The 19,206-nt window shown below is 39.0% G+C and overlaps 2 protein-coding genes across 2 annotated transcripts; both read right to left on the reverse strand.

The window, feature by feature from the left end:
* Window positions 1-733: 733 nt before the first annotated feature.
* LOC139116371 (uncharacterized) lies at window positions 734-3,412 on the reverse strand. The gene is made up of 5 exons (XM_070679009.1): window positions 3,407-3,412; window positions 2,694-2,868; window positions 1,658-1,775; window positions 1,137-1,361; window positions 734-784 (listed from the first exon to the last, which is right to left on the reverse strand). Exons 1-5 carry the CDS (start codon window positions 3,410-3,412, stop codon window positions 757-759), a joined length of 552 nt encoding a protein of 183 aa, XP_070535110.1. The 3' UTR covers window positions 734-756.
* Window positions 3,413-8,605: 5,193 nt separating this feature from the next.
* LOC139116033 (neuronal acetylcholine receptor subunit alpha-2-like) lies at window positions 8,606-18,041 on the reverse strand. Its single transcript, XM_070678529.1, has 6 exons — window positions 17,891-18,041; window positions 17,233-17,378; window positions 16,742-16,786; window positions 14,882-14,991; window positions 12,460-13,360; window positions 8,606-9,625 (listed from the first exon to the last, which is right to left on the reverse strand). Exons 1-6 carry the CDS (start codon window positions 17,934-17,936, stop codon window positions 9,494-9,496), a joined length of 1,380 nt encoding a protein of 459 aa, XP_070534630.1. The 5' UTR covers window positions 17,937-18,041; the 3' UTR covers window positions 8,606-9,493.
* Between the last annotated feature and the right edge of the window lie 1,165 nt (window positions 18,042-19,206).

Raw genomic sequence — 19,206 nt, forward strand, 5'->3', positions numbered from 1 at the left:
GCCCTTCACCTTGACCAAATGTTTGTGATGCCCTTCCACCTTTACTCTTCAAATCATAGCCTGTATCAATCTTACTCAAGTCAATGTCATCGAAAATGTGAAGGTAATTCATCTTACAGGCAGATGTTCACTGAATAAAATCTCCGCTTTTCTTCAGATTCGTAAAGATTTCGGGAAAAAAAAAAGAAAAATGAGGAGTGGTCCAAATATGGGTCGGTCGGGCCCGTTGAACAGATATTTTTTTTTCTCGCCTAATATATGTTAAGATATACTGTACTTCCCGTTGTCGATAGGGATAGTAGTGCTAACTGTTCATATTTGTGATTTTACTTTCTTTCATATTGAGATTTTTGTAAACAAGGAACATCGAGATCAATGTTTCCTTCGGCTGGCTTGGATTCGCACACGGCTGCCTCTGGGTTTTGTTTATCTGCAAAATATGTATTGCCTTACTCGTTGTGAGACGTACATATCCCCCCCCCCCCCTGTACTACATGTAAATCTGTCGGTAATTGTTGTGGATGTGAACAAGGACATTATTTAAAGTTTGTAATATAAGAGATCTTTTATTTATTTCACTTTTAAATCGGGTCAACGATGTTTCGATATAGAATGTGTATCGTAAACAGCGCCGTCGATGTTGGACCAAGGTCTGCATTGCTTACAGTGTCAAACTAAATCTGCGTTTTGAAATTCGTTTTGTAACTCTTGTATTAATCTCGGTGATATAGGTATGCGCCGTTTGTCTTCTAGTGTTTAACGGGAAAGCTGCATTCTTCTAAACCTGAGAAATGAAACAACGTGAATGTAAGCGTTGAATATCAGTTCATCTAGGCCAGAAAGTCTCCGTTTTAAATGGGTCACTTTACAGTAGTATAGACAAAGATACACGGAAATTTATGTTTGTCTAGCCAATGTGGTCATTGGGAAGAACAATACTGGACAACACGCAACTGTCCACCGTGTAAGTATTGGGGGCAGACGATATTGACGATAAGAACCATACATGGATCATAATCATATACTATGATTGAAGAAATGAATGAAATGTTACAAAAGTGAGGAAGTTTTAGCAAACAACTTCAGAGATAGATGTCTTTGAATTATGTTGGCATTTCTGAATTTGTCAGATTTACCTTTTTATTAGCCAATTGATGGTAACAACACTGAAAGCCATAATGGTGGCAATAACTACGTGAACAGTCATTTTAATACAGCTGTCAAAGGTGACTTCTGTTGTTCTAGGGCCAGTGCCAGGGTTGAGCTGATCCAGCCAGCAGGGATACACCATTTCAACGAGTAAGATTCTTAGATAATCTGCAATCTTTGGGACCGTGACACAGTCAGCAGGCGTGAGATATCTGTCGTGGGCCAAATAGATAGAGAAATTAATTGTTGGCTTCTTTGTGAAGACATGTCGAAATGCAAACACTATGAAACAAAATGTGATAGGCAGATAGTTTCTACAACTTTGTTAATTGTAAAAAATATCATCACTTACTAGTAGATCTGTCAATTCTGTATTTGATACATTGATGGAATTGAAATATCAACTTTATTTTTAATTTAATTTATTTATAAAATTAATACTCGTGTTACCAGAATACCTACGAGTAAAATACTACTGACGTACATCATTTCGTTTGCTAATGCTTACCTGGCAATCACTGCTTTTCCCAAGACAAAGACGATTGGAGAAAATATTCCTACCACGATCAGGACAACTTGCTTGGCATGCAATGAGTGCTCATATTGCCTTTGATGTTGGTGTCTTTCTGTGTTACCAGTAAAACAGAGTTTAAAATGGTCAGTAAGGCCACAGAGTAATATCATACACAGAGTGGCAACAGCTATTGTTTAAGGCGTGAAGCGGTTACGTAAGCAATCCATGTTTGCCTCGCCTCGCGAAGCTCTTGGCTCTCTTTTCCGAAGAGTGCCGACCATGCACCCTTCGGTAATTTTCGGATTTTCACCAATTGTTAAGCGAAAGTATGTTCGACAAAGTTTGTGTTGTTGTTGTCGTGTGGTGCTGATCGAAATTGATGTGCTGGCGAAAACGGGAGTGTTTTGAGCTTCAGGAAAGTGAGTTTTACCGTTTTAAAAATTCCTCTCATATTTTTATGAATATATAATGAGTGTGTTTGAACCAAATTTGAAAGTCTTTTATCGATACTGTCTGGTTTTACTCAATGGTTTACGGTCGGTCATACCGTCTTTTACACGTGCGCCAAGAAAGGACATGTTTATGAAACTGCTGGCGTGTTATGTTTTGATTGGCGTGAGGCAGTGTTTCTGGCCTGAGAGCTCACAAAGTAACTATGGTTGCTATGCGACTGGCAGTACGATGCCATCTCGTCGTATGTTTCGCATAATCTCGTGTAATTATCAACCACAAACCAAGCCTCCAAAAAGTTTAACACCTTTTAAGCTCATTTTAATATGAAAAGCCAATAGTCTACCGAGACGACCATGGAACAAAAGGCATGCAAGTGTTGCCACTCTGTCTATGATATTACTCTGTGGTAAGGCTTAAACTTTATATAAGGCTATTGACACGTCCGGAGGGAGAAAGAGAGGAGAGAGAGAGGGGGAGGGGTAAATCATCGCAGTAACTGTTTTCAAACTCTAAAATTCAATTGTCTACGTATCGTGTAATGATTAATAAGACCCCAGGGACTGACCTGGAAACTTACCGAAGTTTGTAATTGTCATAGCGATGCAATAGGTAATTCCGACCGAACAAAACTGTAGCAACGAGTAAACTGAAGCGATACACAGCACATCAGCTACATGTTGTTCGTCCAAATTTAATTCCAAGAAGTTGTCGTATATTCGGTTGTGGAGGAGAAATGCCATAACCATTGTCACCTGTTGGGTATAAATATCATACGAAGAAAATAAACGTGTGCTGAGGAAATCCTGAGAGCTGGTATTTTGGGACAAAATATAGAACCTTACAAATTGTACCAACGTTTGGCGGGTAAGGGTTTCCTACCATGGTCAAATGGGTGGTACATGTTACTCGAGGTTTGGATTTGTTCAGGATTCACCTAATTAAGCAAGTTCGAATCAAGCGAAGTAGATACAAGGGGAGAGAAAAACGCGTTTATAAGCCAAAAACGCGCACACACAGTTAAGATATTAACTTTCCAAAGGTTTACTCAATGAATGCTTCTTATCTAATTTGTCTGTTCTAATTTCACTGTTGAATTGTCTGCAGAGGCCATTTTGGAATTTAGAGGATTACAAATTGGTTTGTACATTCAAGATTGTAGAAAATATAGTAAATATAATTTAAGTAGAAGAGAGACAGAGGCTGTAGTGTTGTACAATTGTCTCTTTTCATATACACCTCATGTGTTCACATTTCCAGCCAAAGTAGAGAGAAAAATGCTTTATGACTTACCAGCATTGCAGTATAAATGAAAATTCTGTACACTGGAGTGAAGAATGCACCAACCGAAGAGCTAGAGATCTCATCTTCCAAAATGCCTGGTGTAGTTTCCAATTTGCTATCTACTTCCAGGACGTTCTCGATGTCATGGTATTTGCCAGAAAAATCGACACTTGGAACCATTTCCTCGGTGGCTACGTTGTTTGAGGCATGTTCAGTGTCGTCTTGGGTTTGGTCTGTACATTTGCACTCTTCCAACGTAGGAAAGGGCTCGAGTTCCGCAAGGTCTGCACCCTGAGTCGGACATTCCATGTGTATCTCGGAAACGGCCGGAGCCTCTTCGGCTTTGGGAAAGCGACTTTGGTCCACTTTTTTCGGCACAGCTTTCAGGAACATCAGTGGATGTTGGGGCGGAGGCGTAGGCCTATAACTCTCCGTAGGCTGTTCGCATGTAGTCGATAAAGGCTGACTAGCAGTGTCAACACTCGCTCCATGTCGGTCTTTGCGAAAAACATGAAGGTAGACAGTTCGTACGCGTGGCTTGACAGCTGCATTCCCTGGTAATGGCTGAACACCCACATCCCGATCTGTGAGAAGTTCATGTAAGCGGACAGTTCTGGCATCTGGAATCAAAGATAATGTTGAAGGGAAAATGCGTATGAAAATGATCAAAATAGGCCTAATAAAAGTTTTGTGGGAGAGAAGCTACCGTAGTATTCGGTTGTAATATGATACACATGACTCGCAAATGTTTCACACTGAGTGAAAATTTTGAAGGTACACTACAAATTGAAGTAAGTTTGCTGTACTTGGCAGAATTGTATAAGTGGAGTGTGTACGTCATGTATCTATTCCAAGGCTAAGATAAAGTCATAAAAGTGTTCAAACGTGGGAATGTAGCACTCCAAAAGTTTAAACGTACCCTGTTGTTCTGGCCAATGCCGTCTCACGGTCCGGTAGTACAATAGGGTAAAGTAACAGCTGATCAAGCTAACGAAACCCATATCTTGCACTGAAAGCCGTGATAAACACTAGCGATAACCCAAGGGGGTGTTTGTCGCGTTACATTATTGAGAAGTTTGTTGGTATTCTCTTATCATAGAACGAACATGTTTTTAGAACAGAGACGCAGTGGTTTCGACGAACGCGGCGCAAAGCACGCATGCGCGCGTCTTTGTGACGCATTCCCGTTCGGTTGTTTGCAACTTTTGATATCTGTAGCGCATGTCGTCAAAATGATGACGTAGGTACCAGTGCTGTAATATTTGACCTTTATAATAATAACTTACATCATGATGACAACAACCGGTGCAAACTGAAGTTTTCGAAGATTACGGAACGGTGCATTCATCATTCTTAGGAGGCTTCTAAGGTTTCTCCGGACTATATTCTCGCACTGTACAAGACTTTATTACGAGATTTTACATGGCGCGCGATGATGATGCGGGTGGCCAGATGGCAAAATTCTTGTGACCAAGTATAAAAATAACGCATCATCTACAGGTATAGGACTACATTAAAGTCACCTTTCCAAGGGAAAATATTCTAAGGTCGACGCTTATACAAAGATTTGTTTAACATGTCAACGTATCTCGCATCGAGCGGGCAATAAGACTCACTATTTATATTGATAAAAATCGTTTTCACCTTTTCTGCTCTAATTTACTTGACAACAATTCAAACTGAACATCTCTCTCTCTCTCTCTCTCTCTCTCTCTCTCTCTCTCTCTCTCTCTCTCTCTCTCTCTCTCTCTCTCTCTCTCTCTCTCTCTCTCATATACAATGGTTAAGTCATATACCGTAGAAAAAGAGCGCGCCAGTCATAAGATTCTAAAGGAAAATTATGTCTTCGAAAGCAGTGAAAAGTAGTGAAGCTCCAAATTAAATGAGATATCGTGAAGAAGTGCGTTGTCAGTTACTGAGTAATCCCAAGCGTGTAGCACAATAATGTCGATGTGATCACTGGTTCAGAAAATGTAGCAGTCTGTCAAAACACTACATGATGTACGCAATAAATTTAAACGACCCCGGCGACAATACACCGAGGATATTGACCAGTTCACGACATAGCGATAGCGAGTGCATATATTGAGTGAGCTGGTCAAAACCGAGTGGTATAACCGTTACTGAGATGGTTTATTGTAATATATCGTAACAGTATGTTGAAATTCTGGCGTGAAACGTCAAACAGGGAATTTTTCTCTAGCTATGAGAGCTCGTGTGTATTCCAACCTTGCTATTGCGAATATAGCACAGTTATTTTCACGTCTCTATCAATCAGATGGCTGTATTTGCGTCGTCAATATACTGGTATGATGTAATACGTCGCATCTCATTTCGCAACAAAGAGAATACATACATGCATGATGCGAAACCATGGTGCCATTATGTCTCTTGTTTTCTTTTCTAAGAAAAGAATAATATTTAACGAGACATCTTGTTTTCTTTTCTAAGAAAAAAATAATATTTAACGAGACAAAAACGGTATAAAGAGTGAGAATGATGGTCCTTTTAATCATAAAATAAATATACATATTGGTCGGGTGAGATTAAAAATACTGAATGATATGTAATAATATTCAAAAGCACTGACGAAGACATTGCTTAATTTGCTATCTTTTATCGACTTGACTTGAACAAATGCGAGCCCCTTCTATGAACTAAATAGTTTTTCAGATTATCTCATTGCATCTAAATTTTGTGTTTATTCAACAAAAAAGCAAACTCTCCCCACGGAAGTATAAAGTTGAAAGACCTTGTCTTGAACCACTCTACAGTGAATGATAATGTGATATAGAAAGCGATTCGTTACAAAATTAGAACACGACAATATACCAAAAGGAACATTTTACGATTCATAATTATAGCAAGAATCTAATGGGGTCAGGGCCGTGGCAAGAATACAGGTCGTTCAGTTCCCACCTACCGCAGGTAATATGACGAGGCTTTGTCAGTTAATTTACATTTAATGTTCCATAAAATTCCCATCGAGCTGCATAACAGTGCCAATGTTGAATGTTTATTTGGTGGACAAGCTCTCACTGATCATAAAGATAACGTTATCAAGAGAGAGAATACAAAAAACATTACAACTACCAAAAATCAAAAAGACTTCCGTGAAAGTATTGAAACAGATACGCAACCACACAAAATTCATTTTCTTTAAAAATAGTCAAAAATAGCCCAGCTTTCATAAAAGTATCAATACATTCATTAATTCATTCACGCTAGCTTCTGACAAGTAGATTTGTATTCTCAAACATTTGAAGCTGTCATTTCTGTGTGAAAACACTTCAAATGTTCATAACTTTCTTGTTGCATAAGAAGGGTTTCATACTTGGACGGATACCGAGTATCTGTTTCCATTCATGCGTACAGGGGATGTTGAACCCATTGGAACATCATCTTGTCTTTCAATAGGTTTAAACAAAATTACACTTTGATATTTTTGTCTTCCAAAAACAGGCACGAGTTTAATATTTACAATGGAACATAGTTTACGTCACTTTCGGTTATGGCGCGGGTGACTCTTGGAGTGGCATTGATGATGATAATCCGTGGCACATTTCGGCCATCCAATAAACCAATTTGCACCTTCAAAAAAGAAAATCGAAATGGAGCTAATTTTCAATTTCAAATGGTTTCACCATCTTGATTATTAACTTTTAGACCTATTTTTAAATTTAAAATCTTTGGTCTGAGATTGATATATAGGAAACAGGTGTATACTGCCGCGAGGATGGCACTTTGCGGCCATTTAAATTTTCCTGTTCTATACCAAACGCTATTTCCCACAATACGTATTTCCGTTTTTCCAATTTTCAATTCACCAAATATCTTATTCTTCTATTTTATTTTGGGCGTGGCAGCTGATAGTATCTATCTTTGGCCTAGGAATGCATCAAATTGTGACAGTTATTTGCGCGGGTAACTCGTTCAATGGATCAAGTAACGAACATACAAAGAACAATAGTGTTGCGGCCGCCGGAAAGGAAAGTCCGATATATCAGTTTGACCTGATCTGCTGAAGTTTTGCGCGCTTCCCGTCAATGTCGCAAACTGGAACTGGAAGTATGTGAGACGATCCATGTTAGGGACTGGCCAGTTTGTTCAGCCTCGCGCGCTCTGTACGTACGTGTGAAGTACACACACTCCAGAGTTTGCAGAAGCCGTCTGAGATAGCGTTCTACATTTGCACAATAAATCGGAAGAAAAAATGTTGACATTGCACTAAAACGGTCACTACTCTGACAATTTGTAGCTGTGGAAACGCAACTATTGTTGGCGGGGTAGCGTGGCCGCTATGCGGGTCATCAAAAGGCGGGGTTGACCTTTTGATGACCTGCATAGCCGCGCACCTTACCCCGCCAACAGATAGCTGCGTTTCCACGGGTAGACAATTTGATGTCCCGGTGAAGAATGTAAGATGTATAATAATAAGGTTATCACGAAAATACCGCAAACGATGCACTAGGACATTGGCGCCGTGCATCACCCTCAGCTTCGCACCGAGTTATACGCTGCGCCAATGTCCTCGTGCATATCCTTTGCGGTATTTTCGTAATAACCTCATATTAGTAAAGTTACGCGCCCAAAGGGCGCGCCGAAAAATGAAACTGAATGATGAAATTCATGGCTAGCACGATACATTTGATGCATTTTAGGCAAGTATGAGCCCGTGTCGAAACTTAAAAACACACTGACCCCCTAATTGGGCATTTCAAAATAGGTGACACCATCACCAAAGTGAAAAACAGGGTGACCCCCATGAATCCACCGGCCTCAAAGGCCGAAGAAACTGACCAGTCCCTCATTCCCGCTAATTTTTAAAAGTATCTTATGCCGCAATTATCGTAACCAAGCCCCGCCCCAGTACATTAAGTCACACTGAGATAAATGTTGCATCTTAATTCCAATTCGATACAGTTATTTCCGCCATAGTATGAAAAGATACTGAGCCACGCCCCAAATGAAATGGGAAAATCGGACATTTGCTATATTGGAAATTGAAAAAACGGAAATACGTATTGTGGGAAATAGAGTTTGTCAGAGGGAAATTTGAATGGCCGTAAAGTGCCATCCTCACAGCAGTATACACCTGTTTCCTATTTTTCAATCTCAGCCCAAAGATTTTAAATTTAGAAATAGGCCTTAAAGTTAATAATCAAGATGATAATACCATTTGAAAATTGAAAATTAGCTCCATTTCGATTTTCTTTTCTGAAAATGCAAATTGGTTTATTGGTTGTCCCCCCCCCCCTACTATATATTTCCCAAAAGCAGAGACTCTCAAGTTCAGTATGATAGCAGTAGTTTACTCGAAAGATGAAGTTGATGCATATTTGTGGTAAAAAACTCAATTTTGGTATTGATGATAAAAATTAATTTAAGTCAAAAACTTCACGCTATTTTCTGAATATAATATTTCACTTGAAGGAAGAGTATATGTAGAAAAAACGACTATTTTATTTTATATTATCTATCCACATTCTAAATAGCAAGGGTTGAAAAACTGACAATCAAAAAAGTGATTAAAATCATGATTAGCAAAATTAAAATGCCTGTTATTCAAAATGTAAGAATTTTATTCCCAAACAAAATAGTCATTTCTTATGTAGCTTTTAAAGAACATAATGTGAAAATTTCAGAAAGTTTGACCCTGCCAGAGTGGAGTTGAATTCTTTGGAAATTTTGCAATTGAGAGCAAAAGAAGCCAGGAAATCGGGTGATTTGCATAGAATTGCATAAATTAGCACTTATGTACCACGCAACTTACGACTGTTTGACAACCCAAAGGTGAACTCAACCAATATTTTAATCTTTGGTTGACAAATTAATTAAAATTGAATTAATATTTGCGAAAAAGTGATTTTTGAACAAAATACGCTCTGTTGGGTGCAGCACCCCCTTAAATATATATTTCTACTAGAATGAATAATGTACGTACTTGATAATGTGCTTTATATGAAATACATTTTCTATGTTTTTACTGTTTCATCAGTCAGATATAATCAATATCATTTTAACTACTTTACAGTCCACAAAACAAACATTATCAAAGTGATGTCTGCAATTCCACATTAGATCTGAAGACGTTCATCAGTAATGCTTGAAGGCAGGGGAGAGCAGTAACCAGATAAGGCTTCCTACAGACACGGCTAAATAGATGATGAACAGAATTCGGTCCAACGTCTTCACAAGTCGATCCCATTCTTCTTGGCAATCTGTAACCTATCAAGAAGAACGACAAGAAGTATCAATGGTTATCGCTAATGGTAATTGTCTTACATTGCCGATTTGTTCACTATGGCTAAAATAATGTTCTGTTAATTGGAAGAGTCGATTTTAGTGCCAGTGTTTCTGTCCAGCTACAACTCTAAAGTTGGTAGACTGTCCGTAGAATGACCGTAATGTATTTAAAGCTCCATCAGCTGTATCTTTTGGCTAGTTTTTCAGAACTTTTATTTTGTGGTGTCCCCACACTTTCTGTACTGAATCCCCAAACTGTAATTTAAAGCCAAGTATTTAGCATATCAACACAACCTATATGAGTATAATCTACATTGGTATTGTTGAAAACTGTATTCAAGTCGGGACTAGAATTCATTCGTAAACAATAAACAATAAACAATGATCATTACACAGATACAAGCTGTGTCGACAGAAATAATACTCGAAATTTCAGCATGACAAACGGATTAGGGTCAGACACGGTAGTTGATATACAGAAGCAGAATACTGAAAACTTGCAACAAGCATACACTTCGTGCATTGATGGTGTTTCGATGCATAGTGTGTCGATGAATTGACTTACAAAACTCTAAATGGACAAGCTGCAGATTACTTCAAGATCTTTCCCTTGGTCATGTAGTGCGCTCCGAATCTAAACATCAGTAAATTTGTGTGTATCTCAGTATAAATTAAGGTTCCAAGACAAGAAATTGACCTCTTTAATCTAACAATTCCCTTGTGGTTAATAAGCTCAGAACCCCCGTAAATTATACATTTTCTAAAAGCCTAGATATAGGGGAACATTTTGGTTACCACAGTGTTACCATTGTTTACATAACTATCATATGACAGGTAATTTGCATAATCTTTCAAAAATCGGTTTGCCCTATGTTTTGTCTCAATATTTCAAAATATCTGACTCAAACTTGCTGGAATGCATGCTGTTACAACGCTCTTCGAAAGCGTGTCTCAGATTGTTTATATCTTGCTTAGTTTTTATTTAAGCACAATTTTAAAGAAATCAACTACGGTTAAATTCACCCCTCTGGAAGTTTTACTGGCATAAAAATTGTTTAAGAAACTTTAAAAAAATTCTGGGACATGCTTTGGAAGATCCTTGGAACAGCTTCCTCCCATACAAATTTCAGTCACATATCTCAAAACATTGAAACAAAAGTTAGGGAAAACCGATTTTTGAAAGGTTATGCAAATTACCTGTCACGTGAGAGTTATGTAAATAATGGTGACATTATAGTAACCAAGATGTTGCTCTGCATCTAGGCTTTCTGAAAATATATAATTTACGGGGGTTCTTAGCTTATCAATCACTTGAGATCTTGTCCTGGAACCTTAAAAACATATCGAGGGTGCATTTGTGGTTCCTCGACTTTGAATTTCACTACATATTCGATACGCATCTATTATGCACAGCTCTTGCATTAATTTGTTCGCAAAAGCATATAATGTCAACTGTTTCGCGCCTCTGAAAATTACTTGTTGCTCACTGATTTTGACTTGTTATAAATATTTTCATGTGATTCATTGATTGATTCTCGACAATAGAGGAGGCATATGACGACACATTTTCTTCGAAACAACAGAGCATATTGTCTTTTTGAAATAGAGATGTGGCCTTAGGAGCCGACATGACTTCCTTGCCCGGGCTGTTTGGCACTGCAAGCCTAAAAGACAAAATTCTATAAATATTTTACATCGACGCCTTCATCTGAGACCATGATTTTGTCGCATAATGATCGAATTCATTCTTTTTCAAAACTGCGCTTCCACAAATTGCACTTGAAATATTACGTTGCAATGTTAAATGCAAGGAGTAGACACGACAGGATGAGTTAACGCTATCGAAGGAGTCGGATCTCTTTTTGGACAGCAGAAATGAGGTGTTTGCAAGACAGGGTACAATTTTCACATTTTTATGTAAAACCTTTAACTCACGGTTACTTACTATTACAGAAATAATGTGCGACGCCCTGGCCATTAATGTTTATTAAGGGAAAGGGCGAGAGGAAAGCCCAAAGGGAAAGGGCGAGAGGAAAGCCCAAAATTAACTGACTTTGATCTCGCCCGCGCCCATAAATAAATTTTTATGGTTAGGGCACAGTTTGTTATTTCTATTTCCATTATATTATCAACTAACCTAAAACACCGTCAACATTTCCTACGCGAAACTCAACGGGGCCCAAGAACTTGTGTTACATAAATATTGCATTCACAGAGTGACGTGCTGTGCTGCATGCGGATATGCGAGCTCAGTGTTTTTGTCAGTCGGTGGTGCAATAGGCTACGCACCTTCACGCTATAAAGGTTTTGCAAATCCTGAGGTTTTTTGAAAACAGTGTATAAGATTGGCCCACAAGTGCTCTTTTTTGTGATTGATTATGATCTTTGTACAAATCACAATTTACCTTTTACCTGTAAAGTTACGATGATATGTTACTGTGAGCCGAGAATATTATTATTCATATTCATGAACATGTAAACAAACCATTACTGTACACTTGTGGTCTATCACGTGGTTCAGCTCGACCAATTAAAATGCGACGGACAGGGCATGGCAATAAAATGGTTTGCAACTGTGATAACATAGTACCAGCCAATTCTTAACATTGTACCTATAATCGGATGGATGCTATATTTATTTCCATGTGTTAATGAAATTCTAGTTTTCAATACGCATCATCCAAAGTATTGTTTTCTTTTTAATCTCTCTGTGGCATCTTCATCAACTGACGTCATACATGACGTTGTAATCGACGATAATATACCTAGTTACTATTATAACCAGAAGGTATATTCGATTCATAGGATGTACTCACTTGACGAGGAGCATCATCCTTTGACCCCTCAACACCATTGGGATGCACTGTTGGAGATGAAACTTGACCATTGCCATTGTTGAACAGTTCCCCCTTGTCCACGTGTTCCTTGTCATCCATATCCAATGCAACACTGTTCTCATAACCTCGGCTGGATGTGGCGACGTTTCCAAGTTCAATATCCTTATTGGTCGAACTCCATTTATACCGTTCCCCTGATGTGCTATTCCTACATAGGAAGATTTTCCGAATCCATGGACTCGGGGAACTCCTCGATGCTCCCTTTCGTTGAACATATATCAAGATGGTTGACATGACAACAGTGGACGCCACCATACCCATGTAAAACAACAGCATCATACCCAACAAAGAACTGTAGTTGGAGTTTGTTGGAAGGGCATCTCCCACAAGAAGCTGAAACACGCTCAGTGCCACCAGAAGTGTTACCGCAAAACTCAACCGTTCGCCAGAGTCAGGAGGAAGCCAGAACACACAGAACGACAGTAGAAACATCATGCTACTCGGAAAGACAATGTTCATCAAATAATAAAGAGGGACTCTTTCCATTTCCAATCCATAAATAGCCAAAGATTCGAAAGCAATGTCGACATTGTTTTTGTGAAATTTAACCTCACTAGATATACCAGTTATTTTCCATTCGTAGTTTTTGTATTGTACCACCTCTTCCACAGTCAGATTTTCCTGGACGTTCAGGCGCACTTCGTCACTGTAGTACGCGGTCGATGCGAATAGTAAGTGACATGTTTGACGATCCCATGGGAAGTACTGCATGTCAAGATAGCAATGACTGTCAAACTGTGAGATGGATATTAATATGACGGTTCCATTCGAAAATACGTGGAATAATGGAGGAGGGGGAGGTGTCACCACGCCATCAAACCTGTTGATAAATTTCAATCACATTATTATTTTCGCAGCTATGTGGATAGTTTCTCATAAATTCGTTTAGCTAATATTTCAGTGATTTACAGTTTACTTGGACCATTTTTAAAATGTTTATGTAACATGCCATGAAAGGTGAAAGTGTTCTTTTCCAACAGAATTACTGGAAACAAAGCGAATACCAGCCAATATGCATTTGAAATTTCGATCTAGAGTTTTAGGTGACGTGTTTTTCACTTCCGGAAATTCGCAGAGTCGTCCTTGAACTCAGTCGTGATTGTGAAAAAACATAATTTGAAGTTTCCTTGAGCAAGTATCGACAGTTCATAATCTAGAGTACCTATGTCATTGTGAACAATTATTGGGACTGAGGGTCGGTAAACCTATTTAGTGAGCTTTACTGATAATAGTAATTATTTTAGTCAGAGGGTTGAAAACGCTCCGGTGTTTACACAAATGTGATTCCAACGGGCAATGTTACTTGAAGTTTCACTCTTAAAAGTTGAATAAAATCCGACGCAACAGTATTGTTCTATGACCGAGTTCTATAATCGAAAGTAATAGGATAGGACAGGCTGTGGCGAAGACAAGCATTTTTCAAAGCATGAGTCAATTTTCATTAGCCATGTATCGTTAAGTAAAATGTCTTATATTTAACGAAAACTCACATTAAAATTGCTTTGCAATCCTCCTTTATCCCTTCTAACACTATCAAGAGATTAGTCCCATATATTTAAAAAACCCTGATAAAATTTATCTACCTTGATGTGTAATCCAAAAACTCTACTTTACGCTTCTACATCACAAAGAGTTGCACATGGCTGTGCACACCCACGGATGTTTTAAATCTTTAGAGAACATAATGTAAACATTGCAAGAACATATTTCCGTATTTTCTACATACATTTGTGTTTCTTTGATACTGTGTAGCTAGACATCGGTGCTATTTGGATTCCTGTTTAAGGAGCATCTCAGTAGCTAAGATCAGAGTCGGCCGGTTAGAGTTTGTGGCGTTGAAGCTGTACACCAGTCGAGGTGCATTTTCACACTATACACGTAACCGACAAGGAATACAGTCACGACATAAGGAACAAAAGTTACTGTCGCTGATTTATAATTTTCACAGCTCCGTTTAGTTAAGTTGTGTTTTCTTTATGAATCACTGAACGGTATCAGCATTTCACTGGAAGAAGAAGTTAACTGTGGGAACGCCAGCCTTCTGTATGCTTTAGTTAAATAATATTTCTATCCCGTCAGTGAACGAACAAGCAAACTTAGAAAGTGCTACACACCTAGAATGATAACGTTGGTTCACGCAATTTGAAATATCCATAATAAACATATTGAAACAAACGGTGAACTGGCAACATTTGTTGCTATTTCACTTTATGTTTGTCCTCTTGCGAAGCTGCTGTCATTAAATTGAAGTTAACGCGATCACAGAGGATATGAGATAAAGCATTTCAAGTAATTTCCCCAATTACTTTACTTTCTTTGATTTAAATTTAATATTACCCACGCGTTTCTGAGAAAGACCCTTGGAAACCATACCACATCGGACTGTATCAATATCTTGGTAATATCATTGTGACTCGATGGGTTCCAACTCAATCGTTTGTCGGTCCATGTCTGCAAAATTAAAACATTTAAATCACTACTGTTAAACTGCCGCATCATGACATCGGTATGACAAACAGCTAAAATGGCCCGTTGATTTTTAAAACGTGTCTTCGGTTACCCGTAGTCTTTTCGTTTAGACAGCTACGTTCTCTAACAAAACAGGACGTCTGCTCATTCCACGAGAAGTAATCTTCTCTGGAGACGAAACAGTATCAGAAGTATGGCAAACGTGTATGAAGGATTCCCCCTCCCCTGCTACTAGTTGTTATATGACGTTCTTGCCCGCCCTAGTTGTTGTTGCTTCAGATCTGTGATCCCAATTAGAGAGTATACTCCCTCCCCTCATTATCAGTTCATATGGGTCGTCGGAGCTTCGCCTGTACGACTTTCTGTTTCCACATAATGTATTCCATGAACGATACAGGTCTTCCGGCTTGAACAATTGAATGTTCATCACACACTTTTTCTTCTAAAGTACACACAGAATGTGTCGATAAGCCAAACCTTAAAGTTGCCGACTCATTTATCATTGGTTAGAAAATGACGAAAGTCTCTGTGGTCATAGGAAACGCTGTTTGTGTCAGCTGTCAATTGTCTTTCTGTTTACTTGGAAAGAGGCAGCCTTTGTTCTGGCAACAGTGATCCGTCTCTGCCAAGACTAGAACCCCTAGGTACGTTTTTCTTACAAATTAGGGATATGTCCTTCCTTAGACTTTCGTGTTTTTCTAATCAATGATTAAATGAGTCGGCAACTTCACGGAGTAATGTCTGGCTTATCAACACAATATGTGTGCACTTTAGAAGAAAACGTGTGTGATGAATATGTATATGTTTACAGCCAAGCTGAAGGTCCTGTATCACATTAACATAGCTACAAAACTTAAAGTGTACATTATGGCCGACATGTTTTAACTTTCATCAGTCGCCAGTGAACCTTGGATACGGTGTTTACAGTCGTTTTTGTAACACACCTCATCCGCAGTCTGTATTCTAATTCGCCAATTGATAGTCACGTGGGATGCGTTCTTTTTGTGCTGATCCACGTAAACGACGTCATCAGGCATCATTTGTTTGAACTGTTGCCTGCCAGGCATCAGTTCCGAACAATGATGCCCGCTGACGTCAAAAACGACATTGACGCGAACGCGGACCGGAATGTAAACAAAGATGTCGTCTGCGGCCGATCGAAACGATAGTCAAGAAATTTCTTGATCTATCCTACTTTCTGAAGAAGAATTGAATGCTTTGGTTTCCAACAAGGACTCGATACGGTCAAAAACTATAATCAACGATGTATTGAACGTTTTGCAGATCCTTTTGGGAAAAACTTTTTCTACTGAACCACTCCAACATATTACATCGTAGGCGTACATGCAACAAGTTTTGTGTATAGTACGTTCTTATGCATGGCTACGGAGGAGATGTGTTACAAAACACATATTGACTGGCCATGAGGGCAACAGCATACGTCTTTAACCCCTCGGGCCTGTGAGTCACCCCCAAAACAGACTGTTTCCCTCGGCCTACGGCCTCGGGAAACAGTCTGTTTTTGGGGGTGACTCACAGTCCCTCGGGGTACAGACGTATGCTGTTGCCCTCATGGCCAGTCAATATGTGTATACTGTTCCACACGACCTTTGAGCGCAGTTCAGAGACGCTCCATGTCAATGTTGAAACTTGTGGATCCCGCTTCCGTTTTCATTCAAGATTTTAAATTTTTCAAATCAGTATTTTATCTCACGATTGCTCCTAAACTCACCTGCTTTAATAGACTGTTTATTTTCACGTACTTATTCTTTTCTTCCTGTAATTAATCATGTACACATGGTTACTTCAAGGAGAACGTGATGACTGGGAAATTAATCTCGGACATGCACTTTCAGATTTAGGAAAGGAGTGGATTTATTTTCTTGAACTGGTTACAGAACATTGCCCTTCAACTTTATGTATGGTAAACGTATATATATGATGACACAGTCAACTCTGCCCGGAATTCTTGATCATGGTTACTTGCCGATATAGAGGGAAAGTGTAGTTTTTTAAGTTTTGTAGACGTCAGTCAAATTCTTGTAGACGTCAGTCAAGTACTGTATTGCATTAATCGTTGACAACCAGTATTGATCATTTTCTGTGTAGTCTGTTACGAAGAGCACGCTTAAAACTGAATCAGAGTACTGACATTTTGATAAAATATTGAGCAACCGTTACGTATGTTTTCATTATACAAGCCCAAAGAACAGCTGTACTTACAACATCAACCACTGTAACTATCGCAAAGTCTAAATATACATCTACGACATCTGATCTGTTGTCAACGGGACGAGATAGGCGATTATAGTCTGTCAGTAGTAGATCCACAAGTGCTTTTTCTACATCTGCCTGTACCATACACAATACTTGAAACAAAGGACATTAAAACGGTGAGTATGTAATCTGAAAAGTTCGTTTCTTGTGAACAGCAGACTGTTGACAAGATACTACTATGTATTATAGACGAGAATCTATTGATGACCTGCGTATATACCCTACGTATGCTGTTTGTTGTCCAAATATAGCAATGACGCAGATGGAAAAATACCAGCCGAATGTATTCAAAACTACCAATTGTACTAATGCACAGTTGAAGGACATTTCTTGTCCTCGAAAAACCGACAGATCTTACAGATGTGTTTTCCTTGTTGTGACAAACCCCGTGTTAACAATGCAACAAGCATGGAACGCTGATGATGTCATCTTGGTATTGTTACGAAAAGTTCCGTAACCGTTTTATGAATAAATGCAAGAAATATTCACACTGACATAGCAGAACAATTGCACTAAATACATATGTAAACAAACAACAGGTAACTGGCAAAATCTGTGGACGAAACTGCGGGGGCAACTTGTGCAGACGCGGAGATGAACCCACCTGCGGTCAATGCGATGATAATCATTGTTTCTCGTCTTCCGATCATATCTGCGTTTGACAGACGTTCTACTGTCCTAGTCCTGCCTCGGCTGTAGCTAATGTGAACAGTGTATGGTGCCTCAGATCTGCGATGACGGGCTACCTGTTATCTTTTGACCCGTACAGCGGGCTGTTCAAATAAGATATCACCTCCCGCCTTTGGATCATCCTCTCTATTCGCGACGGTGAAGAAGCAAGTTCGGTGTCTGCCGAATAACTCCTGTTTATTGAACTAGACCAACTGAGGGAGCCTTCATTATTTACGGCTGGGAGGGGGTCGGGGGAATTCCATCGGAAACTCTGATGAATTTTAGTACCCCCCTTTCTAATATAGAAGTTTTGACTGACACCCAAAACTTGGAAAAGTTGAATATCAATACATGTATTAAAATTTACAAAAATAAAGCAATAGTAACGACCTTTCAAATCCTTTTGTACCCTGCTAGATTACATCGGTTATCTCATGATGGTTGAAAAAGGTGAAACCCACAAAATGAAATTGAAAGTCACAACAAAATGTAGATATAAATGCTCATACCATAACCAGTATCCAACGACATAGTATGATTTAAATGGTATGGGTATCATCACAGAGTTTTCACTAGGATACCTGACAAGGCAGGATTTAAAAGTACAGGGGAAAACACGTGAGAGACTGAGGGGTAAAATTTCAGAGGAGGTTCCCCTCTGTTGCGTGGGAAATTTTGAGAAATCGATGTGTGCAATGGTGCACTCTGGTGCAATCTGAGAGGTGTTTTCAATTTATGTTTTTAAGCAAAACTGTTTAAATACCCAAAGAGGCGAGAGCACGAGAGGGGGCGCCACCCCCCTCGCTTCGAAAATTTTGAGAAATTGATGTGTGCAATGGTGCAATCTGAGAGGTGTTTCAATTTATTTTGTTCCAACAATTGAGTGTGAACAGATTCCTTCTCTTGAGAAAAGCGTGAATCGACAACATATTAAACTCAAAATGCTTTTCACGTTAGTACTTTGAAAGGTGGTAGACTATGGATCAGTTATCGCACAGAAAATTGTTGCATAATAAAATACTTCTAGAGCCTAAAAATACGGCTGTGGCCGCTCGGCTGTCTTGTACACATTACTCTAAAGGTACGAAAGTATTTGGAAAATAATTTTTAAATTAGACAAAATTAACGGTTATTGGCCATCCTCGAGATTCAAACTTCAACATAATCAAGGGGATACTTACAAAAATCGATCGATCGGCTTCCTAACTTGTAAAGTTAACATCGGCCCTAACTACGGCTGATAATTAG

This window comes from Ptychodera flava, chromosome 17, assembly GCF_041260155.1.
Source record: "Ptychodera flava strain L36383 chromosome 17, AS_Pfla_20210202, whole genome shotgun sequence".
In the NCBI taxonomy this organism is placed as follows: domain Eukaryota; kingdom Metazoa; phylum Hemichordata; class Enteropneusta; family Ptychoderidae; genus Ptychodera; species Ptychodera flava.

Excerpts from the sequence above, each read along its gene's own strand:
- LOC139116371 (XM_070679009.1), bottom strand. Across the intron at positions 1,776-2,693 it reads TATGACAATTACAAACTTCG|AAAGACACCAACATCAAAGG; the intron begins GTAAGTTTCCAG and ends CTGGTAACACAG. Across the intron at positions 1,362-1,657 it reads GGAAAAGCAGTGATTGCCAG|ATATCTCACGCCTGCTGACT; the intron begins GTAAGCATTAGC and ends GGCCCACGACAG.
- LOC139116033 (XM_070678529.1), bottom strand. The coding sequence starts at position 17,936 with ATGATCGGAAGACGAGAAACAATGATTATCATCGCATTGACCGCAG. Across the intron at positions 13,361-14,881 it reads AGGGTCTTTCTCAGAAACGC|GTTTGATGGCGTGGTGACAC; the intron begins GTGGGTAATATT and ends ATTTATCAACAG. Across the intron at positions 9,626-12,459 it reads AGGATGATGCTCCTCGTCAA|GTTACAGATTGCCAAGAAGA; the intron begins GTGAGTACATCC and ends TCTTCTTGATAG.